The sequence below is a fragment of the Acartia tonsa genome, chromosome 14 (assembly GCF_053477335.1).
Source record: "Acartia tonsa isolate MP-2025a chromosome 14, ASM5347733v1, whole genome shotgun sequence".
Classification (NCBI taxonomy): Eukaryota; Metazoa; Arthropoda; class Copepoda; order Calanoida; family Acartiidae; genus Acartia; species Acartia tonsa.
Window position 1 is genome coordinate 20,475,941 of NC_137273.1, and position 27,502 is coordinate 20,503,442.

At 33.2% G+C, this 27,502-nt stretch overlaps 3 protein-coding genes across 3 annotated transcripts in view; 1 reads left to right on the forward strand and 2 right to left on the reverse strand.

Annotated features, from left to right (window-relative positions):
• The window catches only part of LOC145305796 (uncharacterized), a 45,019-nt gene extending 33,961 nt beyond the window's left edge, over positions 1 to 11,058 (forward strand). The window contains exons 12-20 of the mRNA XM_080147609.1: positions 3,806 to 3,899; positions 4,104 to 4,225; positions 4,711 to 4,760; positions 7,644 to 7,737; positions 8,129 to 8,218; positions 8,792 to 8,910; positions 9,502 to 9,595; positions 10,212 to 10,352; positions 10,886 to 11,058. Of these exons, the coding sequence (XP_080003735.1) occupies positions 3,806 to 3,899; positions 4,104 to 4,225; positions 4,711 to 4,760; positions 7,644 to 7,737; positions 8,129 to 8,218; positions 8,792 to 8,910; positions 9,502 to 9,595; positions 10,212 to 10,352; positions 10,886 to 10,933 (852 nt within the window). The 3' untranslated portion in view covers positions 10,934 to 11,058. The remainder of the gene's footprint in view (positions 1 to 3,805; positions 3,900 to 4,103; positions 4,226 to 4,710; positions 4,761 to 7,643; positions 7,738 to 8,128; positions 8,219 to 8,791; positions 8,911 to 9,501; positions 9,596 to 10,211; positions 10,353 to 10,885) is intronic.
• A 3,041-nt stretch (positions 11,059 to 14,099) lies between these two features.
• LOC145305797 (pancreatic lipase-related protein 2-like) lies at positions 14,100 to 21,933 on the reverse strand. Its single transcript, XM_080147610.1, has 6 exons — positions 21,871 to 21,933; positions 18,150 to 18,254; positions 17,535 to 17,691; positions 17,114 to 17,193; positions 14,815 to 14,975; positions 14,100 to 14,391 (listed from the first exon to the last, which is right to left on the reverse strand). Exons 3-6 carry the CDS (start codon positions 17,648 to 17,650, stop codon positions 14,302 to 14,304), a joined length of 447 nt encoding a protein of 148 aa, XP_080003736.1. The 5' UTR covers positions 17,651 to 17,691; positions 18,150 to 18,254; positions 21,871 to 21,933; the 3' UTR covers positions 14,100 to 14,301.
• Positions 21,934 to 22,416: 483 nt separating this feature from the next.
• Positions 22,417 to 26,140, reverse strand: LOC145305363 (uncharacterized). The gene is made up of 5 exons (XM_080146982.1): positions 26,029 to 26,140; positions 24,249 to 24,303; positions 23,755 to 23,876; positions 23,330 to 23,427; positions 22,417 to 22,551 (listed from the first exon to the last, which is right to left on the reverse strand). Exons 1-5 carry the CDS (start codon positions 26,114 to 26,116, stop codon positions 22,417 to 22,419), a joined length of 498 nt encoding a protein of 165 aa, XP_080003108.1. The 5' UTR covers positions 26,117 to 26,140.
• Between the last annotated feature and the right edge of the window lie 1,362 nt (positions 26,141 to 27,502).

The following is a 27,502-nucleotide window of genomic DNA, read 5'->3' on the forward strand; positions in this document are numbered from 1 at the left end:
GAAAAAGTAAGTTTAGTCTTATTGTTCACTGGTTTTGTTGGGTTTATTTTAAAGTATTGCATAAAATTAAGGAATCTTAAGGGATAAGATAATGGTCGATAAACTAATATACAATCATCTGGAAAATAAACAAAATAAACACTCTGTAGAATAAAATTATTGGCTCAAAAGTTTTGATACTACTAGTCAAGATTTATTACAAGTACCCAAAATTTTTGGGTCAACAAATGAGATAAATCGTACCTATGAAACTATGGGTATTAGTAAAATTTTACTCACTGGTAAAACTTCAATATGGAATAAGGATATTTTAAAATAAAAAGTATGTTTCCTTAGGAATGTAAAGACTATAAAAATATATCCGTGCTCTACAAAAAGAAATCACCCATAGTATATAAATAACCCCCAATGTTTTTTAACTTTTTCTTTTTGAACTAAAATGAGAAATGAAGGGTTTACATCCGCCATTCCTTCACTAAGGTGCCCCTAGAGGCCTCTAGAGGCAAATCCACTAGCAATCGTTTTTTTTAAGAATCCTTATTTTATTTTCTTGTATTTGTTTATTTTCTAGTATTGCATAAAGCAGCACTTGCCAAAATGCACATAAACCCTTGAATACAGGGATAGGATAACGGGGTATAATTTAATCTTCCTCACAATTGTAATGTGGGTTGTTTTAGATTTATTAACACACATTTAACTCTAACTCTTTCTTTCTCTCTCTTTTTCTCTCTCTCCATTTCTTGCGTCACTTTTACTTTTAGTCATTATAAATACTGCATTGAATTTTATATTTAACTTTAATTATATCTACCATTTCTATCATAATATATATTTATTCATCTATCTATAATAATATCTATCTAATCATCTATCTATTATAATATCTATCTATATATCTATCTATCTTTTAGATGGCTGTCTATTTAAATACATTTCTATCTATCATTCCTCTAATATATTAAATGCGTTTGACAACGCGATAAATCGGATATAAAAACATTAAAGTAAGTTAATAGAGGGGGCACGAGCAATATGTAACTACGGCGTGGGGGCCCTGAGTCGACTTTCAATTGGGTCATTGAATAAAAGCCAATAGCGTCAGAAACATAAACACAGCCAAGTCGCTACACAAAACTAGATAGCAATTTACTAGCAGACAAAAAGGTCCCCACCACTTAGGCCGGGTAGTTGTCTGGGTTATACATAAATCTATGATTTTACATTGATTAGAAAAACGAAAATCAACAGACTTTTTTACCCTTTCTTAAAAGCTTAAAAACACACAAAGTAAAAAATCGAGAGGACAATTCTAACATGCCTCGATTCACTACCATAGCTATCCGTTACTTACGTAATGACGGACGAACAAAACTTAAATGTGGAAAAAAAATTCGTTTTTTAAATTTAGTTTTTATGACTGAGTTTTCAATTAATTTTAAGTAGTTTCTTTAATTTAACTTTATTTCATTTTATATCCTATTAAAGTTTATTTTAATTTGTATTTATATGTAGAATGAGAAGCGAAGCTACTCTAAAATCCGTCTGTCTGTAAATTACATTGGGACCCAAAGTCTTAAAAGTTCTCTTATTAGTTGGCTAAAAAGTAAAAAAATGTTCAAACTTTTTAACCAATGACTTTATTCAATTATACAAATGTTTGTCTTTCCATCTATTTAAATATATATTTGTCTATCTATCTATCTAAATGTTGCAATGTTTGTTTGTCCATCTATCTTTATATTTGTTTGTCTATCTGTCTATCCATCTAACTTTCATTCTGCATTGAGGTTTAACTTGAAAGTTGAATAATACTTTTTGCAAACTTTTTTCTTTCTTATTTACTTTTTAAAAGTAAAGCTTAGCTGCTGTTTGTTTGTTTGTCTGTCTGTCTGTTTGTTTGTTTGTCTGTCTATTTGTTTGTTGGTCTGTCTGTCTGTTTGTCTGCATCTTATGGAAACAAAGCGTTGCGCAGTTTCATTGATCTTATAGTATTAAGGACAACAGAGAGGATGAACAATAGGCCGTTTATTACACTAGTCCCCAAAGTTTTATAATATCCTTTTATTGTTTGTAGTCTTAACAACTTTGGGGAATTTTTATTAGTTGGTTCATAAAGTTGAGTATCAAACGTGTCAACCACCAATTTTAATCTACTGCAGGGAATCCCAGGGATAATTAAGTGTGTCTTAATTGGAGATGTACATAAATTTATTGACCATTGTCTTATTCCTTTAGATCTCTGATTCAGGACAGGAATAAATACATAAGGTCTAGATGAACAATCCCTTAACCCTTTACAGTCGGGCCCCTTGCCGCACCTTAATCAGTTGGGGGGGGGGGGGGGGGCGTTCAACGCCCCCCCTTATTATCTCAGTTCCTATTAGAGCTAGAGGGCTAAATTTTTTTGTGCAAGTCCCCTGTTTGATTATGAATTTCCGACCTTTTATAAGTCTAAGTAAATTTTCGCTTCCTTCACCCTTTTATTTAACAACCTTTGTTTTCAGGTCTTTTTTTACTTAAAAATTTCAACGGCTGTAATTTTCTTATTTTTGAAGCTAGAAGAAAATTTTTTTTCCAGAAAATGTTTATTTTTATGTAAATTTTACATTAGAAATATCAAAATATAAATTTCAGCGGCCGCAGCTGTACTTGGCAGCTGCCAGCCGCCGCAGTCGGCGGTCGGCGGGAAAACGGCGGCGGATCTTCATGAAATTTTTATACGTTATGTAGACATGTAAGAAAAGCTTAAGTTTAAAATTTGAAGTCTCTAAGTCAAAAATTGCGGCCACAGGAGCCTTTTAAAGATTTCTGGAGACCTGGAGGATCAGGACCTGCAGGATCATACCTAGAACCTGAAAGTGACTTGAACACCTGTATTTCATATAAGGATGTACTACTAGAGGATTTTTTAGTATTTTGGTATGATAAAATGCTTTGTTTTAGTCAAAAAAATATTTTTGCTCTTTACCTGGATGACCCTGCCAGGTTTGCTGGCATCCTGTGCCCGCCAGGATGGAGATATTCAAAAAATTTCAACTCTCAGTTATGTGTCATACCCATACTTAAAAAGTCAAGCAGTTTGGGCTCTTTATCTTTCACACACAGAAAATGAGATAGAAAAAACCGGATGGGGGGGCGTTCAACGCCCCCCCCCCCCCCGACCGTTAAGGGTTAATGAAACCGATAGTTGCACAATCAAGGATGTCCAATGGGGGGGGATAAAGGGTGATCACCCCCCCCCCCCCTAAATAAAAATTTTGGACGCCCCTGAACACAATGTAAGAACATTCCGACAACGTTATGGGTTAAAATAGGCAGGTTTTTTTCAAATTGATAAACTTGTATAATTGGATTTATTTATGTGTTTCAATTGTTATCAAAGAAGCTGTAATTTTGTGTAACAATACTTTTGATGGCTCTCAATCTATCGACCATTTTTTTTCTCAATAGATAACCTACTGTGCTACTATCTAACTAAATGATGGAGTATTTATAATACAAAGTAGAATGATGTCTGTCCGTCCGTCCGTCGATCTGTCCCTTAAGATCTCGGCAACCACTGAACCGATTGGATTATATTCTTCAGGGAATATACCTATGGGTCCTTTGGTGGTTTTAGGATATTTTCTTGGGGGGTGGGACACCCCCCAAAAAAATTTCCCATAAGGATTAGGAGCACTCATAGAACAAAACCATAAACCTCACTTTTGCATTTTTAAAGCCCATAGAGGCTAGAGGCGAAGCCGCTAGGGGAGATATAAAGTAACTTTGCTACACTATCAATTAAATTTCCATATTTTAGATCTATGACTTGGCATCAAGAAACCTGATATCCAAATTCTTCACTTGGAAATATCCTCTTACTGATACTAATTTCTTTGGGTGTATCACTGTAGGTAACTTTGATAGATAGATAGATAGATAGATAGATAAATAGATATATAGATAGATAGATAGATAGATAGACACACACACACAGACATACAGAAAGTCACACAGACAAACACACAGACAGACAGACAGACAGATAGATAGATAGATAGCAATCATTTCTGGGTTGATTACCATGTTTATAAATCTATCTATCTATAATCATTTAGGTTTTGCAACTTCAATGTTTGCAACCATGTTAAACATCTCCGAGTTGGTGACCATGGCCTTTTTGTTCTTTGTTTTCCACGCCATAGCGGTCAACCTCATCTGTTTTAATAACACAGCGAAGGTAAGCATGAAGTAGTAAACTTATTTATTGTCTGTAGCTAAGGATCTCGCTAGCCGCTGAACCGAAATGGTTCTCCTTTGCAGTGAAGCTTCTTATAGGTCCTGATAAGGTTTTAGGCTATTTTATTTTATTAGAATAAGCCTGGGTATGGTTTAATGCTATTTTTATTCCCTTCCATATCCCTTCGACTATAGAGCTCCTAGAGGCTGAGGGTTGCATCTGCTAGTTGATAATAAATGCATACTATAACTATAACTCCATAGGGGTAGAGCCTAGTATTCCTTTTTATAAGATATTGGGATGGAAGTTTGGTGGTTTTTATGAGTTAGATCAAAAAATATCAAAAATTAAATATCAAGTGTCACTTTTGTTTAGACTTACACATTTTTTCTGCTTATTAGGTTACGACACTCTAAAAGTATTAATGTTTTTCTGTCCAACTGCTCATTTTAGAGCTGTGTTGCCATAGGTGTTTAATTTTTTAGGAGCTGGCCTTGCAATGTGATAAACTTCCCCTGGTGGTACAAAAATTCAGGTAACTACTTACATTTTCCAGGGTCTTCCAGAGTCTTCCAGAATAATTATGAAACCGATTAATACTCACTGGATTAGAACCGGTTCTTAGTTATACTGAAATATCATGTATAGTATCATACTATAGACAATTTTCCACGCGAATAATAAAAGAAAAAAAAACAATACAAGTTTAGATGTTTCGGGCATTTGTCCCCTCCGGGCCAACTAAATTGGATTGTAAAGGTATATAAATAAGTTCTCTTATTTGTTATCTATCTCTTAGAAACTGGGTTTTTGAAACCTGATAAACTAAAAGTATCTAGTAACTTAAAAATAAAGTAGCCTAAAACCATTTCGAAAGATATGTTGATCATCCATAAATTTAGTGGCTAGCGACATGTTAATTGAGAGAGCAAAAACCTAACAAAATTATTTGACAGGATTGTCCTTTCCCTATATAAACCTGGGAGGAAGTGGATATTCGAATGTTAAAAACACTAGTACCCAAAGTTTTGCCATTATGTTACCTTATTCGTTGGCTTAAAAACTTTAAATACTTTATTTAATTTTGATTGGTTCTTTCATTGTCAAATTTATTATTTATTGTCAAACTTTTAGTGTCAAAACGTTTCGACCAATAATTTTATCTTTCATAGGAGTAATGTTTTTCCTCAATGGGTATGTACATCTATTTATCGTCCATTGTCTTATCCCTTAAGATCCCTGTGATAAAAGCAGCCTTGACATTATTGTTGATTGAACAAAGATGAAAATCCAATTTATGTCAGTTTACACATTTTAGTTTTTTTTCTTCTTCAAGTTTACACATTAGAGTTAACATAGGTAAAACATCTAACAGAAAATCAACCATTTTGATAACACGACCTTTGTCTTGAAGTCATAACTGTGCATGGTATCAGGAAGGGAGGTGGAATTACACTATTCCCTAAAGTTTTGTCTTATTTTTTTGACTTAACTACTTTGGCGGATATTATTGAATTTTGATTGGTTGGTTTATTAAGTTGAGTGTCCAAACGTTTAAACAACTAATTGTAATCCACAGATGGGGTAATTTGTGTATCATTATTTGGGATGTACAACAATGTACATCTATGTATTAGCCATTGTCTTAAGATCCCTGGCATGGTAATGAGTTGCGCTTGTTTATAGGCCAATTTATCGATAACTCTAATGCCATGGTTGAGCTCTAGATGTATTAACTCTAATGTTAGATCAATTTGGACTCAATTATTTTCTCATTTTCTGATCTAGACATATATATCTATTTATATATAAAATCAGGGAAAATAGACCATCAATCTACATTACTTTCTTTCTCCTCATACTTTTAAACTGAAGGCAAAATTTCCCAATTGATAACCTTGGGCTTAAATTTACTCTGGTACCAAAAATTTTAAAGGAAACGTTCCCCCCTGCGTTGGCTTTTATGATTTGAAAAAGTTTTACTTTATCTTGATGGGTTGGAACAGACTTGCAGTATCCAAACTTTTCCACCAATAATTTTATTGTACTTTGGGAGATAATTTTAATTCGTTGTCTTATCCCTTTACCTCTCTGCTGAATTACACATTGGAGAATTGTTTTTTTAACCGTTCTATTTTCCATTGTCCTATCCACGTTTCCCTGATCTAATTCCAAACTGACAATTGGCTTTATCTAATCTTCCTCAAAATTACAAATTTACTCAGTTTATTTAATTAAACAAGGATGACAACACCCATTGATAGTAAGACGCAACAAAGCTATCATTCAATCTAATATTATAAGAAATTATAATCTTTTGGCCAAGCTGTTCTTTAAACTCACATCTTTGACCGTTTTAGGATTAATCTTTGACCTTCGTCATTCTTTTGTTAAACTGTTTTGTATATTTAGAAAAATGATCTGAATTATCTTATACTTCTTACAACAGATCTATAGTATAGATGTATAAATACAGACAACTACCTCCCTTCCTTTTTCAAAGACCTCTTTCGTCTGCTTTTAATTTATTTTCTGCTACTTGGCTGTGTTAACATAAGCGACATAATTGGTTGATTTTCAATGACCCAATAATAAGGTTACACAAGGTGGTTGCGATGGGGAGATACAGTTATTTAACCCTTCCTCCCTCCAGTGTTTTCCTCTTATTTCCTTGCTATTACATCCATATTGCGATTTATTTTGTGCTGGTACTCAAAAGCTTAAAGTACGTTAACTTATTTATTGTCTCAAAACTTTATTTTTTAATCAATCTCGATTATTTAGTTCAAACTTATCAACCAAAAAAATTAGAATGATGTCTGTCCGTCCGTTCTTCCGTCTTAAGCTTAAGATGTCGGTAACCGCATTACTGATTTGTCTCTAGCAGTGTCCAAACCTTTCAACAAGGGGCGTCCAAGCTATTTTTTTTTTGGGGGGGGGGGGAAATGGCGCACGAAGCGCGCCGCAAATTTATTTTACCTCCCCAAAATTTTTACCCCGGGAGTAAAATTTGCTTGGGGGGGGTAATTACCCCCCCTGAAATCTGTTGGCAGAGGTTAATTTAGTTTACCCCCCCCCCCCAAATTTACCCCCGGGGTAAAATTTTTGGGTGGGGTAATTTAAATTTTATTAAATATATAGTATTAAAAATGCGCGCCAAAATTTTTTTTTATTAGAGATTTTTTATTTTGGGTGGGGTAAATACCCCCTCCTACGGCACCCCCAGTAGGGGTAAATTTTAAATGGGGGGGGGGGGTAATCTACCCATTACCCCCCCCCCCTTGGACGTCTATGCTTTCAACCAAAAATTTTAACCTACATAAGGATTGATTTTGTTTGCAATCATCAAGGCAATACATCAATTTAACATCCATTGTCTTATCCCTTACAAGATTCCTGATAATAATATATTTTTTAGGTGTTTGGCAGACAAGACGAACAGAATAATTGATGATTTTAAACAAAGATCTTTAAAAATTGATAACCTACAACTTATCGATAATGAGACAAGTGTAAGTATTTTACAGTATGTCTTTAAAACCGATTTGAAATTATGTACAGCATCGAGTTACAGACAATTTCCCACGAATATTAAAATCAAAATTAAAGAAATTCGTCTAAAATTAGTGAAGCTTCTTGTAACTTAAGAGCGTTTAAGGCTAGTGTAAACTTTTCTCAATTTATTCTCTCTATTTTATTTTCTCAATTCTCTCTCTCTCTCAATTTAGATGGATAATTTGGACTCAATTATTGGTCAGTTCGTTCATCCATTAAGGGATGGGGTAACAAAGAATAATGGAGGGTTTCGTTATTTTAGCCAGCTAAAAATTTTACTTTGTTAGAGTACATTATAGTCTGATGGAATATCCAAGTAATTATAAATCCATTGGAATAACTTTTCAGATGGATATGGTAGAAAGTGACTTAGATGAAGAGGATATTGACAAAGCATTTGATAATTACAGAAGAACAAATAATATTCAAACTACCCAGGTAAAATTTTGACACAAACGTTTTATTATGGGCGAGGAAAAAAGTTCAGAATTCACCTTTTATTCAATGGCTGCTTAATTGATGTACATCTCCAATGATGATACATAAAATTAATCTTCTGTAGATTACAATAAGTGATTGATTAATTTGGACGCTCAACTTAATGAACCAAACCAAATCAATATTCAATAAAAGTCCCCAAATATGTTAAGTCAATGAAGAAAAATGTTATTTAAAAACTTTGAGGACTGGTGTAATAAACAGCCCTTCCAATGTCCGCTCCCTCCCTGCCCTCTATCACTAAAATTACTTAATAAATAAAAAATAACGAAGCTGTCTATAGTGCCCTATGAAAATGGGGATAGATATCACAGCTTTTGGCCTACTCATTCTATTGACGTCATATTAGAGGAAAAGAGAAAGAAAAGGTGGGAAAAAAACCATAGAAAAGAGATTTTGTATAGGGTGTTTCCTGGCGTCAATAGAATAGGTAGGCCAAAATCAGTGGCATATATCTCCATTTTGCAAGGGAACTATAAACAGCTACGAAAATAACATATTTTTCTTTTTCAGAAGCAAAGTTCCCAAACAGAGAGAATATATTTGTTCTTTATGCTGGCTTTGTTATTTCTGGTCATCCTGTTTGCTTTCACAACTTCACAATATGAAAACTATCAAATACATTCAGCCAGGTAAAACTTTTTCCAGTATGGCTTCAAAACCAGTTCTCAGCCACGTATCGTATCGTATTATATCCAGTTTTCTACGAATATAAAAAAGGACAATCTTAATATTAAAACCAGTAATTAAAGTCAAACAAATATCCTACTATAAAAAGAAGTAAGGTTTTTTGTGATTAAGATTTCGATAAATACAGGAGCACATATGCCCCGGGATAGTTTTAGGCTATTTTTTAGATTTTATCCTTAGGATGGTTTTAGGCTATTTTCCTGCCCACTTCTTATCACTTAGCAGACAGATTCCCTATAATCTAGAGGCGCAACCGCTAGTCAACAAATGATTCAAATGAGTTTTGGCCAGGGATCTTAAGTGATAAGATAATGAACAATATAAATTGATTTTAAACCCTTATTTATGATTATCCCTCCTGTAGATTAAAATTATGTGTGGATTGTTTTTATAGTTTTAAAACGAATTGGAGAACTTATTTTTAAAACTTTGGGTACCAGCATAATATCCTTTCCTCACTGCTTTAAGCTTTTTATGATTAATTAGATCATTTTTAATGCTATATGTTTACTGATGTGATTTTTCTTTTTTAGGATTCATTTTGCACTGAAAGTTTCAATAATATGCTTGGTAGCCATTATCTTTACTGGTTGTCTAGCCATCAGTATTAAGCTGGCAGCTATACAGGTAATATTTGTTTAGTGACCATAATATTTACTGGTTGTCTAGTAATTTGTATTAAGCTGGCAGCTATACAGATAATATTTGTATAGTGACCATAATATTTACAGGTTGTCTAGTAATCAGTATTAAGCTGGCAGCTATACAGGTAATATTTGTCTAGTGACCATAATATTTACTGGTTGTCTAGCCATCAGTATTAAGCTGGCAGCTATACAGGTAACATCTGTCTTGTGACCATAATATTTACAGGTTGTCTAGTAATCAGTATTAAGCTTGGTTGACAATTTTGTTGCAATTTGGCATTATTTATTTACGCAACCTTCCCTGAGATGCATGTAAGTTGCAAGGAAGGAGATTTTATGAAGTTAGGATACTACTTATTAAACAACATTAATCATGTTTTTCCTTGTCCATATTGCTAATTCATATGAGATTGCCATTATTTTAGCATCTTAATATGAAATACCTTGAAAAACTGCAAATTGCGCATCAGCTTTTTATGTAACATTAAATAAACTTAGCTTACCATACATACTAATTTATATTCTAGATCTACATACCTAACTAACTGTTCACCTTTCATACCAATTAAAGTACTAATGCTGTTTTATATGTATAGATTTATATTGATGCTACGCTGGGTTATCTAATCTTCCTGGAGCTGATCTCCTTGGTGAAGGACCACTCTTTGCTGTTTATACCTGCCTTGTTCTGGCTGGCAGGGGGCTGTCTCACTTACCTATACAGAAATCATTTTAAGGTAATTTTATTTTTTGGGAGTAATCTGAAAGATGTTGAAAAAAAAACATTTGCTTAACTTTTTCAATATAAACCCTAAAGTTTAGGTCAAAAACTGATAAAAATAATCCAATGCATGCTCAAGCAAACTTAACACGGTTTAAATTGTAAGCAATTATTTTTTTGAACCCCTTTTAACTACTGGACTGTAAATTATACTGGTCTCAAACATTTATATATACGTTCTCTTGATTAAAAACCTTTCCACCATTATTTCTAGTTTACAGAATCTAATCTAGCTAATCACACACACACACTCTCTCTATTTCTATCTTTCTCCCTCTGAACGTTTTTGAAGTTTTTGATGCATAGTCACTGCATGTATGATATTATTCTTTTATGTGGATTTCTATAACCATCAAAATATAAACTTTTTATGTTAAACTTTAAATTATCAAAGAATGTTTGTTTCAAATATGTATGTATAATAGTTTCTTCGCTACTTATTCATTGTATATTGTTCTTTGTCTAAAGTAGATTTTTAAAAATTTTCAGGTTAAGAAAACCCACCGAGTGCCAGAGATTGCTACAATTTCATCATAATTTATTTTATTTAACATGATTTAATGTATAAAGTTTTGTTTGTGCTCTAAGATAACCAGTTAAGTTGTTAATCTTTATAGTAACTTAAGTTTTATTTTAGGAAAACTGTTTTTTATGAAAATGTCATTGTGATAGTGCGGGGATGGATTAAATGTATTTTATTTTTAATAATAGGAGTAGAGATTCGTTTAAACTAGGGGGTAAACCACTGCAGTATACTAAAGTAATGGGTAGTCTATGTGTCTGTCGGTGTTTTCTATGTAGATTACGCTGACAACAATTGTCATATACTTGTGATATTTGGATAAATGTGTTCTCAATAGAATCTTTTAAACAGCTAACGGCTATATTGTTTACTTGACTAGGCTTTTTGGAGAGCTAGTTACACCCTTTCCCAATTGTTTTTATCTATTTTGACATAAGATGTTTGGGAGCAAAGCTACTAGTAAATTTTTAAAAATCTCATTTTAATTGTTATTATTACTGGTATTACTTTTATTTAGTATTTTATTTTGATCATGTTAGATTCTCTATGCATAGGTGTTAATAATTAAAGATTAAGGTAATCATATATATTGTAAATATTTAGTGCTTTCATCTATTAAAGACAATAATAGTTATTTATCGCATCGTATTATAGACAGCTTTTCGCTTGTTCAAAACCAGTTTTGTTACCACCAAAGAGCCAAAGGTCTAGCAAAACTGGTGTAAATATTATGATTTTTATTTTATCATTAATAGAAAGTTGTCTATAATACGATGCCAAACATGATTTTTCAGTATGGCCGAGATCCGATTCTAATCCAGCAGAAAATAACTGGTTTTTAATCTAGATAGTGGCGAGGTTAAAAGAAAAGGGATAAAAAAAAGAGAAATAAAAAAAATACAGAGAAAGAGAAAGAGAAATATAAAAAGAGAACGGGAGAGGGAGTGAGATAGATAACTTCTTTAATACAAGTTTTTAAATGTTAATATTTTTCTTGATATCAATAAAACTATAAAATGCTGTCTAATAAGAAAAAAGTTTTTCTTTCTTTTTTTCATTTAATTAAATAATCATCAAGCCGTCCATAATCATAATACAATAAAATAAAAGTTTCGGGTATAGTCCATTTCGTGGCAACGCACCTTAAGGGGCGATTTTTCGTATTTTTCACAGTAAACATTCTCCTATTTCTAGCCCCTGCTGGGGCCTCTAACCCTGCGGGGCCAATTGCCTAACCATGTGAGGCAATCACCTAAACCAATATAACCTAACCTAACCTAAAATAACCTATAAAAAGCCATTTTAAACATACAACGAATCGCCCCTTAAGGGGCATTGCCACGAAAGGTACTATTCCCAAAGTTTCATATAAATTATTTGAAGCAGTTGATATAGCCTAATAAAAACTGACGTCACACAATACAAACTACCAATGAGAGGCGAGAATACATTTTACCATTGGTCAATTATAATGTATACTGGCCTATCATTGGTTATTTGTATTGTATGACGTAACTTTTTAATTGGCACTATCAACTGCTTCTTAATTATTTATCATGTAGTAGAAATTTGTTGATTTTAAAGAATTATAATTAATAGTGTGTATTCATTTCCGCTCATTTCTCAGACTGTAAGATCACAAGAATGGCACTTTATTATAAATGCCTCTTGCGTTTTGCTTCACTGTCTAATATTTTCTTTCCAAGGAGGAAGGGGAAAATTGCATTTTTATGACACTAGTCCCCAATGTTTTAGATTTACGTTTTTTATTCGTTGGCTTAACAACTTTGGGGACTTTTAGTGAATTTTTGATTAGTTGATTCATTAAGTCGAGTGTCCAAACGTTTCAACCACTAATATCTATAATAGAAAGTAGAACGATGTCTAAAAAAATTATTTTAGGCAGTTACTTCACATAAATTGGCAGCACCAGAATTTTTTTATATTTTCTTTTAAATTACTTCTTCGGGCAAAGCCCCTAGAGGCTAGGGGCAAAGCCGCTAGTATATATATATAGAGGGGAAATTTTGTGTATCATTATTGGGGACGTACAACCATTTAGCAACTAATGTCTTATCCCTTTAGATTCCTGGATTATAATATGCGGAAGTGAATACACACCTTTTAAAATAAAACTAATAGATATAGAAGATCTAGAGGGTTAATCTGGCACCAAAATCCGACAAACCAAATGTATTCATAGCAGACGAATTGTTTTTTGTTTGTTTTTGGTCATACACATTTCATTTTAGTTCCCGATAGCTACCTCTATCCTTATAAATTTGACTATTGAAAGCTGACCCATTATGCGAGTGATTTGAAAAAATACTGATTCTCTTACGTACCAAAATCTGTACACTTTCTAAACAATAATATGGCCAGATTTTTATTTCCTATTGACTGATTTAAAGAGTATTGTATCTAGATCTTCTATGTCTAATATAAATCTTTGTAAATAATATATATTATATACATATGTAAACACATAATTTTAATAATGTGATATAATTAATGTAAAAGTATGTTATTATTAGAATCTAAATGTGGAATTTACTTGTATAAAATAAACATTAAATTATATTTTCATTTTTTGTTGCAAAACTACTCCTTTATACAATAGGGTTAAACGGCCTGTAGTTTAAATATATATCACAACTGTGCTCCTTTCAGAACTTAAATCATTGGTAGGGGCGACCCCTTACCTATTATCTTGGCTGATATAGGAGATAGAGGTCTTCAGGTTACTTAGATTGAATTGCAGAAAAGCTTCGCTACTAAAAATATAATAAATTCAGCTGTTCATTTGTAATAAATATATTTAATTTGGCATATTTAAGAAAACACACATCTAGTAGTCCGATAGGGTACACAAGTTTTAAAAATATAAGGGCAACTAACCACTAACATACTGCCTCTGAAAGTTGAATTGATATTTGGTATAAATCCCTTTTTGAAATAGGTAACGAAACAAAGTATCTCAAAAATTAGCCATGTGACGTCATTTTTAGGGGATTTCTTTCCCATATCTCCGCTCATCTCCCTCATTTTTATGACGTCACAAGGCTGATTTTTAAGACACTTTGCCTCGCTACCTATTCATGTAATAGCAGTTACGCCCATAGGCTTCTAGGGGCACTTAAGGGAAGAAATAGGGAAGGATGTAAACCCTCAATATTCGACTTTTTTTTCCTATTTTAAGGGGGTTATTTTTTTCGTTGGCAATTTCTCTTGGGAGAGTAGAGATGACCTTCTCCAAAATAGTTATAAACCTACCCTGGACATATAAAAAGCTTCAATCCAAAGGACAACCATATCAGTCAAGCAGTTAGGTAGATATTTATGTCAGACAGGCAGACATCCTGTTACTTTTATACAAATATAATTAATTATGTTCATAATAGTCCCAGTGATGATCATGAATCTCAACATAATAAATCTTTCTAGATTCTACTCCTTCTCCATTCCAAGAATCCTAAAAATTATTGGTCTAAAAGTTTGAACACTATTCCTTTTTGCATGATGTGATAATGTTTATTTTAATTAATTTGGGCAAAATCAATTTCCTTGAAAAGTACAACCCCACTGGTTCATTGTTTTTTGTCTCTATTAATATACAGTAACAATAGTGGATAAATCCCATAAGGCCTCTAGGGGCATTTTTGGTGGGGGAAAACGTCCACACATTCCCCCCCCCCCTTATTTGATCTTTAGTTTTAAAAAGAAAAAAGAAAAAATAGGGAGGAAGGGTTTAAGGTACTCTTCGCTAAAATAGTTATAAACCTCACAGGATCTAATGGAAGCCACATAGTAAAGGAGAACCATATTGGCCCAGCCGTTAGCGAAATCTTTTGGTACAAACAGACACTAAGACAGACATCATGTTGCTCTTTTTTACCTGTGCCTTTTCTCCCATAAATACTCCAGTTTGCCTGTCAATACAGGCCTCCAGATTCTGGCATTCAATTCCAGGTAGAAGTTCTGGTTGAAATATGGAGTGCAGGTAGTAATAGATGGCACGGTCATGAGAGCAAACTCCTCCTGGTAGGCTGTCTGGTCCTGTAAAAATGTACAAGTTGCTTTACCTCTAGCCTTTGGAGTAGGGGGGAAGGGTGGTGGTAAAATATCTTAAGCCAACTTAACAAATTGTAAAGCTTTCCTCTAAAGTGCAACTCATTTGGACCAGCAACTTCCAAGATCTTTAGCTTCAGACAAATAAACCTGAGTACTTTATATTATAGCATAAAAGGTTCATCATATCATGCGGCATATGGAAAAAATGCAATTTACTTGTTCTCTATAAAAATATACATTAAACTTAGAAAAGGTGTTTTTGAATATTTCTGAAACAACAGCGCTTTTTAGAGCATAAAGATTTCAAAAAGTGTGTGTGATGACTTTTTCGTCTATTATATTGTATTTTTTAAGTAGATTTATTTCTAATAAAATATTTCTGCCATTCTAAACAGATGACCAAACATATTTTTTATTCATTAAAGTTTTTATTCAACTGATTCTAAATATTTAACATCTTAAGTAGATTTATTTCTAATAAAATATTTCTGCCATTCTAAACATATGACCAAACATATTCTTTATTCATTAAAGTTTTTATTCAACTGATTATTTAACATATTTTAATAAAATTTTCACAGTATAAATCAGATTATCAGATGATGACCTGATTTAATCTTCAAAATCCCCGCCCCCTTTTGACAAATTATGCTTATAAAGGGTGAGCAAAAAAAAATGCGTAGATTTTTAAAATCCAAATTGCGCGGCTTGTGTTAATGAGAAATATGTTACGCATACCATTAGAACCGATAAGAAGTCTAGTTTTTGGAAATATAAGAACGATTCCTCTGCTACGTATAGTTAGGGAGCTACGTGTTAAAATGTCCCAACTGACTTAAAACTTGACTTGCGAGTATATTAGTAAATATTAGACAATAATTCTTGCAAAAAGACGTGCGTACATTTTTAAAATTCAAATTGCGCGGCTTGTGTTAATGGTAGAAAAATGATATGCATACCGTTAGAACCGCTATGAACTGTATTTTTTAGAAATATAAAGACGATTCCTGTGCTTCAAATAATCTAGGAGCTAGGTGGTAAAATGTATCAAAATTTACTCGCAAGTCAAGTTTTAAGTCAGTTGGAACATTTTAACATGTAGCTCCCTAACTATACGTAGCAGAGGAATCGTTCTTATATTTCCAAAAAATAGACTTCTTATCAGTTCTAATGGTATGCGTAACATTTTTCTACTATTAACACAAGCCGCGCAATTTGAATTTTAAAAATCTACGCATTTTTTTTTGCTCATCCTTTATTTTATAATCCGTCATAATAACTTAATAATCAAAATAGGGTAAAATTTTAAAAAATACATTTTTATAAAAGAAATTCAAACTTCAATAACTTTTTGGTCTTTAGAGATTTTTTTGTCAAATAAAAAGGTTTTATTTTCTTTATAATATAAGCTACGTTATTAAAGAAAATTCTTTTACTGAAAACGCATCACAATCAATAAATGTAAAAAAATGACAAATCGCAGTATTCTAAAATGCGGAGCAAAAAAGCATTTCACCTTTAAAACTCATTTAGGTATTTTTTCTTAGACCTTTTTCTAAATTAATATTGAAATACTAGGTACGATTTTTTTTATACAAAATAGATGAGTTATTTTAATTTTTCTTGATCAACATTTTTCAAACAAGGCATTTTTTGACACGATACACCTATCATAGAGGCCGCTTTTTTAGAGATAATAAAAAACACCTCTTACAAGTTTGATGTGCTTTTGTACAGAGAACAAGGACATATAATTATTTTTTCTGTATTCCTTCTGGTTGTTTCTGAAAATCGGAAAACTCAGTTTTATTTGACTCACACAGTATATAAATCGTTATGTCAATTGCCTATTTGTACTGTAGTTCGTATTTAAATGTAGTTGAGAGTATTACCAACAACTGATTTAATTAAAAAAATATCGTGATTTCAGCTGTATTGGGGTGCTACCTTACTAATTTCTTGAGACTGCACCTTTAAACTCCACCCCAAAAAACTGAAATTATGAAATGTTTTCTCAAATCAATTTAGTTGTTGGTTACAGCTGGATGAAATGTAGAGCAATCTAATCTATAAGCTGCTATAAGATATAGAGTCCTATATTTTGTTGTGAATAACTCTCTGACCTCCAAATTCACATCCAGGCTGGGATGATCCATTATCAGGGTAGAAATCAACATGTCCCAACTGATGTAGGTCACCTAGCCTAAACAACAAAACCTGAGTTGGTATTTTTACTTTCAAAAAGTAGTTAATGAATTTTATATTTAGGGATCTTAAGGGTTAAGACACTTCCCTACATGTTTATAATACTGTCACGGGCATGCACAATGCAAATACACCATACCTTTCATCAATAGAGTTTAGTTCCCCTCCCCCCCCTAAGTGAAAGTTTCTTGAAAGTTAGGAAAGAATGAAAATGAGGAATAGGTTACAATTAAATATCAGAGAGGGTTACAAGAATATTTTGCACCAGTATACCCTCCTAACTCACCCTTCCCCATCTAGAAAGGGTGGCAGGTGTAGCCACAGCAACAAGAAAAATACCTTGGTTCAATCCAAACAGCTGCTGGAGTAAGAGAACCACATGTGTGGATGACGTCAACAAAATCAGCTGATTCCGGGCATAACCGGTTTTCATTGAGCTCAGGTATAGCAGACATTATGGGGCCGTCAACAAACCTTGGACCTGCCGGATCCAAACCTAAACTTTTAATTTTAGAAAAGATTAACTTATCAAGGTCAATAGATAGTCAGAGAGAGAGGGGACAATGGGCTGTTTATTACACTAGTCACCAAATATTTATAACAACATGTTCTTATTCCTTGCCTGAACAACTTTCGGGACTGAAGTTAGTTTTGATTGGTTAATTCATTAAGTTGAGTGTTAAAACGTTTCAACCACTAATTTTAATCTACAGAAGTAGTAATTTTGTGTATCATCATTTGGGATGTCATTATTTTATCGGCAATTTTATTATTCCTCTAGATCCCTCATCTGTAAGAATTCTTTTTCAGCCACACAAACTCTACACTTTTTTTTAATATTACCTTACTTTACAATAAAAAAAGGGGTAACTTTGTTTATCATCATAAGATGTAAGTCAATTTAATGTACATCACTTGTTTAATCTCTAATTGTATCAAAACAAAGAAGTAAACCTGTAATTCTCTGGACAGCCTGTCCATAAAATTCATTGTATGTTCTTCCAGCTTTCCCCACCAGATGAGCGCCAAGACTATGCCCAACAAGGTGAAGCTTAGAATCTTAAATGTATACTTATCGTCTATTGTCTTATCCATTAGGATCAATGTAAAAATATCTCATTCTCTCTTTGGAACACAGTAATAGTGTCTGACTGATTATGACGTAACAAAAAACAATTAGCCAATGAGAGGCCGTTATTGACCAATGGTAAAATTTATAGTGGCCTCGCATTGGCTAATTTTTTTTGTTACGTCATAATCAGTCAGACACTATTACTGTGTTCTCTCTTTGTCAATCTCTATAAATATTACTTTTTATCTAATAATATATCTCTTTTTCTATCTATCTATCTCAATCTCCATTTATCTAAATATCTGTCTTTCTATGTATCTATAACAAGCTATTTATCTGTCTATCTATCTATCTTCCTTTCTCTATCTCTTTTAACTCTGTCAAACTCTTTGAAGCTTTTAACTCTTTCTAATTAGTTTGAAAGTTTCGTAATTTTAAAATTTAGTTTTATTCAAATTTATTTGTAAATATGGCCCAGAGATATTATTACAGACTTTAATTATCAAATTATGTTCTTTAAAATAAAACTTTTTTAACAACATTTTCTGAAAAATGCATTGGATTGTAATGTTTATTGGTACCCAAAGTTTTATGTTAAGAGATACTTTATCATTCGTTAGCTACAAAACCTTTGGGAACTTCTATTAAATTTTCATTGATTTTACAAAAAAGCAAAGTCCTAAGTTGTTATTCAGAAATGTCAATCTACACAATCTGGGGTAATTTTGTTTATCATTATTAATTACGTAAATCACTTTATCGTCCATTGTCTTATCCCTGTACATACATGTTCAACATTTTAATATCTAATTTCAAATGATTAAGCTTTTTTAATTTTTAATATTTATGTAAGATTTAGAAGGGGACATTTTGTTGTCTATTTAGGTTGCTTTAGTCATCGTTCCTTGGTCAGTACTTTCCTCATTACAATTTTGTTTAAACTTGTAAATTTATATTGTTCTTATTCAGTACTTAATTTTCGTTTGTCCTACTATTTCAGAGATTCGCTTTTATGAATGTCATCCTTGTTTACTTAAATTTCTAATGATTTGATATTATAAATCTTACATAACTCTGTAATAAAAGCAAAGTTTGAAACTTGATGGAAAGTTTAAAAAAGTGTTTCTATAAAACAGATTAACATTTTTACAAGGATGATAACATTCATATGTAGAAAAAATAAATATATTGATAAGTAGTCATGGAGAAGGACGAGACACTTTTGTATAGCCACTGGGGGTATCAAGCCCCACGCCCAAGTACATTATGCCTTGACACGCTGTCTCAAGGGAGCTACTCTTTATTACCTCACCCTCGCCGAGTATGGCAGGTGTCCCAAATTAAGTCACCGTAATGAATGATTGGGATAAGGGTTGTACAGATATTATGTACGTGACTATTAGGTATCCAAACCACTTAATAATCTCCCTTCTTACACAACCAGGGGAAGTTGTGTGAATATGTTCAACTGAGAATTCGAGTTGCCACATGGGGGCTTGAACTCGAACTTTCATCACCGTAACTCAGTGCATTACCACTGAGCTACGAAGCCCCTCTTCTAAAAGTAATAGTATCTGTCAGTACCTTAGGATCCCCTCATCCGCTGAACCGATATGGTTTTCCTTTACAATGTAGTTTGTAGATTATAGGAAGGTTTATAACTATTTTGGGAGATGTTACCACCTTTGTTTCAAGAGAAATCGCTAAGAAAATATTCTATAACCCAAAAAAATTTTGCTTTAATTTTTTCAAAACTAAAATTAAAAATGTTGGGTTGTCTGCTCCCCCTAACCAAAAAATGCCCCGCTCCCCAATAATTTTTAAAAACTAATTTTGAAAATAGAGGGGGGTCGATTTCAACCAATCCCTCCCGACCTCAAGTGCCCTTAAATGCCTCTAGTTGCGCAGTCGCTCGTGTTATAGAGTGTATCGTATACCTATTCTTATGATTTTGAAAAAGAAAACAAACAACGGCGGGGGTGAGGGGGGGGGTCAACTTTATAAATTAGTAAATTGTCCTAACTACATAAAATTATATCACATTAGAGAGAATTAACTTTATTCAGTAAAATGAAGTTGAGTTCATTAGCAAAGTCTGTTACACTGACAGACAGACAGACAGACAGACAGACAGACAGATACCACTCATTTTCAGTAGCGTAGCTACTCTGTAACCAAGATATATACATAGTTCTGACCGTTTTTTCATTTGACACAGACACAATCCACGTCCAAGGGGTAGTGGTAATTACCGCCCACAAACTTTTAAGCACCTTATTCAACCCCTGTAAATTCTTTTTTTTAATACATTAGATTACACTCCTCACATACACCACATCTTAGCCCCATGAAAAACCTTAGACGTTCTTAATCGACAATTTACCTAACATATGAAAATCTCTTATTCTTAAAAGGGCATGAATAAATGAATAAACTGATTTTAAAACATTATCGAACTAGTAAACATTTTATTAGACATTTAACATTTAGCAGACATTTAATTTGCTAAAAAAAATGTCTAAAAGATCATAAGAAGCTTTACTTTTAAAAAGATAACTAGCTAACTGTGCAGATATAATTGTCCTTGTTTAAAATTACATATATACCAGGGATCTAAAGGGATAAGACAATGGCCGATTAATTGATGTACATCCTCAATGATGTTACACAAAATTACCTATTCTGTAGATTACAATTAGTGATAAAAAACGATTGAACACTAAACGTAATGATCCAACCAATCAAAGTTCAATATAGTCCCCAAAGTTGTTAAGTCAACGAATAAGGAAACGTTAATATAACACTGTGGGGACCAGTGTAAAAAAATGCTCAATGTCCCCTCCCTCCCTCCCTCCCTCCAAATATACACACTTTATATGAAGAATTATCTTTCTAATGGCTCTACATAATTTACTATTCATATTTATATTACAAAGTAGCTTGATGTCTGTCCGCCCGTCTGTCGGTCTGTCCCTTAAGATCTCGGTAACCACTGAACTGATCGGATTCTACTCTTCAGGGAATATACCTCTTAGACCCTGTGGTGGTATTAGACTATTTTCTTGGGGGGTGGGGCAACCCCAAGCCCCCATCCCCCTAAAAAAATTCCACTAAATTTTTTAAAAATTATTTGAGGCTAGTGGCTAGGGGCGAAGCTACCCTATTAATAACTAGCGACTATGGCACTAGCATCAAGAAGCTCTCTATTCGAAGGGACAGAGGGCTAGAAAAATATCTTTAAACCAATACAAAAATCTATCGGTCATTTTCTTTAAGATCTTAAGCTTTAGACATAAAACCCTTACAACTTTATATAAAAGTTTATTTGATGGCTTTGTAAAAATGAGACTGAAAGTAAAATTTATCTATTAATTCATATCTATTTATCTATGTGTCTATCTATCTGTCTTTCTGCCTGCTTATATGTCTGTGTGTCTGTCTGTGTATTTGTTTGTCTATCTGTCTGTTAATTTATGTGTCTGTATATCTGTCTGTCTGTCTATATATATGTATGCCTGTCTAGTCTATCTGTCTGTCCGTCTGTTTATCTGTCTGTATATCTGTCTGTCTATATGTCTGTCTATCCGTCTATCTACTGTATACCTGGTGCTTGTTGACTGAAGGCAGCCAAACAATGGCCAAGGTATTCCCCAACATCAATACAATTCCTTTTTTCATCATTTTTATTTGTCTAAATTAAAGGGTGTACAAAAAAACCAATCGTTCACAATTTGAACCAGCATAAGTACTTCAAATCTTGGAGATAGACCCCATAATGTTTAAAGTTTTTGATGGGACATGTAAAAACCTTTCTATAGACACCTTAACTTAATTTCTAACTCAATCCTTGAAACTTTGACATAAAAATACAGACCCATCCAACTTTGAGACATGACTATTTCTAGTTCTTGATGATTGCTAGGTCTTTCTTTTTAATGCCAAATTGGCTAGGATTGTGTTATAAACCTTTTTAAGGTGTCTATAGAAATTTCTTTACATGCTACATCAAAAACTCCAAATATTATAGGGCCTATCTACAAGATTTCAAGTACTTAAGACGGTTGTGTTTGAAGGTGTCTTCACTCAAACCTATTTCTTGACTCCCCCCAGCCCCCTAACCCCCATCCCAAATCTCCCCTCATTTGTATTCTAATATGAGGTAAAAAATGAAAATAAATTCCTGGCGGCTGAATCATATAGGTAGCTGTCCCAGTCTGGAAACTGGATGGCAAATGCCAGGTCAGACCAGTCCAACAGGATTATGTTCACTTCTTTATTGTACAACTAAAAGAGAAAATACAACAATTTTTAAAAGAAATAAAAGTTTAATTCAAAATGTATCTACTTATATATTCATTTATCTATCTGTTCATATGTGTCAAAAATATTTATCTACTTATCTTTCTATCTAGCTGCATCTAGCTGCATCTATCTGCCTGTCTGTCTATCTGTATGTCTATCTGTCTGCATATGTCAATTAATCTGTCTGTCTATCTACCTGCATCCAAAAATTGACATTATAAGCATAACACGTCCACATGATAATATTACAAGTCAATCTATCTGACTATCCGTCTGTTTATCTGTATGTCTCTCTGTATGTCTTTCTGTCTAACTACCTGCATCCAAGCATCCAACTACCTGTCCATATGATAATATTACAAGTCTATCTATCTTTCTATCCGTTTTTCTATCTATATTTCTATCTATCAATCTATCTGTCTATCTACCTGCATCCAAGCATTGACAATTTGACATAATAAGATTCTCTAGTCTATCCATCTTTCTGTCTGTATATCTGAATGTCTATATTAATGTCTATCTATCTATCTATCTACCATATCCAAGCATTGACATAATTAACATCATTCGTCCTCTTGTTGGTTTTATCTGTCTATCCGTCTGTCTATCTGGATGTCTATATGTCTGTCAATCCATCTGTCTATCTACCTGCATCCAAGAATTAACATAATCAGAGTCTCCAGTCTCTCCATCTATTTGTCTGTCTATCTGTATGTGAATCCTTCTTTCTATCTGTTTGTATAGCTGTCTGTCTATCTACCTGCATCCAAGCATTGACATAATTAGCATCATCAGTTCCCTTGATGGTTGTAGCGAATCCATGGGTTAATACTTTCGTAGGAAGGTCTTTGCGAAAATCTGTTAACAAAAAAAGGATTTTAATTGAATGCAACTTTTAAATTAAATCTATCTATTTATTTATCTATCTATTTATCTATCTAACCATTTATCTTTCTATAAATTTATCTGTCTATCTAGTTATATAGAAGACGAAGAAAGTCTCTCAAAAAATCAGCATGTTACGTCATAAAAACAAGGGATTTTCCGTCCCTTTTTTGGGGTTTTCTTTCCCACTCCTCCTCTCCTCATCCCTCATTTTTATCTATTTATCGATGAATTATATAGGTATCAATATATCTATGAATTATCTAGGTAGGTATCTATTTATGTATGAATTATCTTTACCAGGAGGAAGGATAATCTGTGTGGTGAGGTCATCAAAAACTTGACATAGTATATCCCTCCCCATATTGTCCCAAATTTCTTGAGGGGAGCCATTCTCGTAATATTTATCAGGACTTATGTACCTTAACAAAACAATAATAATTAATCTTACCCCCCCAAATGTTTTCTAAAGCTACCTCAATTATTTCTATACTAACGGCTACGCCCCTAGAGGCCCCTAGAGGCACTTGAGGAGGGTAGAGTCGAATTTAATAACCCATTTTCTTATTTCAAATTTTTTAAGACAAATTATAAAAAAAAAAAAATTTGGGGGGGGCTCCCCCCCCTCTAGGGGCACTTGAGGAGGGTAGAGTCGAATTTAATAACCCATTTTCTTATTTCAAATTTTTTAAGACAAATTATAAAAAAAAAAATTGGGGGGGGCTCCCCCCCTTATTTTCAATTTTAGTTAAAAGAAAAAAATTGGGGGGGGGGGGGGGAGATAAAAATCTTACCTTAAAGTTGAACCCACTCTCAAGGTTTCCCAATCATTCTGGATCAGTCTATCTCCTAATAACAAAGACATAAGTAGCACAGCATTTGAAGCAATTGCTAGGTTGAAAGAGTTATAAAGAGCATAAATAGAAATATATTGGAGAGAATAAATCACGAAACTTTTCGCATGTTTTCTTTATATCGATTAATATTCACATTTGGTAGCATACGTCTAACTGTCAGACAAAGTAAATTACAAAGTGGATGCTTATTTGTATAGAGAATCTACCCCAAAAAATTCATCCGTCTTTCTTGAATAGCAGCTGAGAAAATCGACTAACAGACAGACAGAAAAAATTAATATAGAGTAATTTCACTACTAAAAAAACAGGAAATTGGCAATAAAAAAGAAAATTTTGAAGAACCAAAACCATAAAAGTGCTAAAGAATCACGAAACCTTGTAAGCTTAATAATTCGTTGATTTGTTTGAAAATATTGGACGTAATCGTTCTCATTGTGTACTTTAAATACATTTTCAATTGAAATGCAATACTGCTCATATATCCATTTAAAAAGTAACAGGATCTGTGTCTGTCTGTACCGGATCTTGCTAGCTGCTAAACCGATTTGGTTCTCCTTTACAAAGTAGCTTCCTATAGGTCCTTGCAAGGACGTCTAAGGGGGGGGGGGTAAAATATTTTTTTTTTTTACCCCCCCCCCCCCAATCCAATTTTACCCCCTGGGTTAAAAATTTTGGAGGGAGGGGGGGTAAGAAAAATTTGTGGCCCGCTTCGCACGCAATTTTACCCCCTCCAAAAACAAATTACCCCCCCCCCCAAAAAAAAAAAATAAAAAATAAAAAGCTTGGACGCCCCTGGGTCCTTGTAATGTTTATAGTAATTCATGGGAGGGTAACACCCAAGAGAAATAACCCCAGGAAAAAATGACTCCCAAAAAGTTTGTTTTACTTTTCTTTTAAAAATTAGAATTGAAAGTGGGGGGAGGGGTCAACTTAGCCCCCCACCCCCTTAAGTGCCCCTAAAGCCTCTAGGGGCGTATCAACTAGTAATAAATAATTTGGTTTACTCTGATTTAGCCTAAATTAAAACGAAAGCTTTACAATCAAAAACAATTAACAGAAATTTGTATTATATGTAGTTTAATAGTTTGCCGCTAGGTGTCTCAAAATATAATCACAAAACCTTAAAAAAACCTTCAATTGATATATTTAGGTTAATTTTGGTAAAATATTTATTAAATATACAATAAAAGTTTTTATTTTAGCAGAAATCATTAAATTTTTATTTACAAAGAATATGGTCGCTTAAATTAGTAATTAACTTTCTGATTGTGAGTAAATACGGCGAATATCAGGTTACAACACATCAATTTATCGGCTATTGTCGCCTATTGGGACTATAGTGCCCAATAGGCCTTCAATAATAATGATTTTGTCTAGGGACGCACTTCAGCATCCGTTAATCCATGAGAACTAATTCAGTAGGTGGTCGGTCCGTCGTCCCTAGATTTAAGTGAGGGCGAGTCAGTTAACAAAACCAACCTCAAATATTTAATAAGATTTTTAGGTATTCCACCAAACTCTTTTTACTCGAGTGCCCTTAGGGGCGTAGCGGAATCTTTTAAATAAATTTTCTAAATATGTCTTAAGGTTTTCTTTAGCATTACTGTTTTATTTCTGTTCTTTTGTAGATTGTGGCTGCGCCACTTATAAACAAAGTTATACCCGTTATTCTAAATTTAGTTTAGAGGCCAAAAACAATGACTAAAATTATGAATACCTGTTTTATTTATATGTCCTTCAGAAGAAAAATTAATACAGAAAACTATTAGGAGAAACAAATATAAATAGTGTTGAAGGTAAAACATTTTCTTATAAACTAACTTTTAATTATGAAAATAAAGACTTATCTTTCAGGGAGGGAGGGGACATTAGGCAGTTTATTACACTAGTCCCCAAAGTTTTATAATATCGGTTTACTTTTTGTTGGCTTATCAATTTTGGGGGCATTTATTGAATTCTGATTGGTGTGTTAGTTGAGTCACCAAACGTTTCAAACATTGTAATCTAAAGAATTGGTAATTTTGTGTTTCATAATTGGGGATGAACATGAATTTATCTGCCATTGTCTTATCCCTGCTTATCTTTACTGTAGTGTCCATACATTTTAAAAGTTTTAAATTCATATTTTTAGTTTCTGCCTACTGTCAATTTTGTTGACATTCCATTAAAATGTATTATTAATGGTTTTTCACTTTATTTATTACATCCTGGCTGACACACTATATACTAAGTTTGGGGTAAAGGTGTGTTTACCCCTATCAAACATTGAAACCCTTTCATTTTACCCTCAAAATTAAAAAAATACGTAAATTTACCCCCCTGAAACTTTTGAGAACTCTCATTTTAACCCCCCCTCAAAATAAAGATTTGGACTTCTCTGCTTAATAAAACATGTTATTTAAAAATATCCTGTCGATATTATGCTCTTTCAGTTTTCAGGTTTGGAGAAACATGTAGTATGTACTTAACAACATATTTTCAGGAATTTAAGGCATAAGACGATGCCTGATAAAAAAATGTACATCCTCAATGATGGTGCACAAAATTAACCTTTCTGTACCCTGATTGAAATGTTTGGACACTAAAATTAATGAACCAACCAATCAGAATTTATTAGGTTCCCAAAGTTGTTAGGCCAACGAATGAGAAACCATTATAATAAAACTTTGAGGACTACTGTAATAAAACATCCCATTGTCCCCTCCACCCCAACAAAATTTGCAATTTTATCTTATGTTTAAAGTTTAATTTTCCTTCATTAAAATCATATTGATAAAATTATGAAAATTAAAGCGCTATAATGGGGGGAGGGGGATAAGAAAACTTTACGCAGCTCCTGTTAAAAAATAATCTATTGCATTTTTAGTGAAGATTTCTGTTACTATTAAGTACCTACTGTTATTTGAAAGAGTTGAGCGTCTGAACTTTCTCTTAAAGATTCTTTCAACTAATTATCATAAAAAAAATATTATCTTCATATTAAGGCGGAGCCCCCCCCCCCCCCCTATAAGAGTTTTTAAGGATGGAAGGGATAGTGAACGACCTAAGTCAGAGGGTAAACAAATTTGTTTCACCCCCCCCCCCACTCCAGGTCAGGTCCACAACAAAAATCGAGTGCACGCCCGTGATGTCATCCTGTTGCAAAGATACTCTGTATTTCACGTTGTCTATCCGCTAGTCCGTAATAAAAA

Excerpts from the sequence above, each read along its gene's own strand:
- LOC145305797 (XM_080147610.1), bottom strand. The coding sequence starts at position 17,650 with ATGTCTGCTATACCTGAGCTCAATGAAAACCGGTTATGCCCGGAATCA. Across the intron at positions 17,194-17,534 it reads GCTGTTTGGATTGAACCAAG|GCTAGGTGACCTACATCAGT; the intron begins GTATTTTTCTTG and ends TTTGTTGTTTAG. Across the intron at positions 14,392-14,814 it reads TTATGGGAGAAAAGGCACAG|GATTCTTGGAATGGAGAAGG; the intron begins GTAAAAAAGAGC and ends AATAATTTTTAG.
- LOC145305363 (XM_080146982.1), bottom strand. The coding sequence starts at position 26,116 with ATGTTTTACCTTCAACACTATTTATATTTGTTTCTCCTAATAGTTTTC. Across the intron at positions 24,304-26,028 it reads AGGACATATAAATAAAACAG|GAGATAGACTGATCCAGAAT; the intron begins GTATTCATAATT and ends CTTTGTTATTAG. Across the intron at positions 22,552-23,329 it reads ATGTCAATGCTTGGATGCAG|TTGTACAATAAAGAAGTGAA; the intron begins GTAGATAGACAG and ends TTTCTCTTTTAG.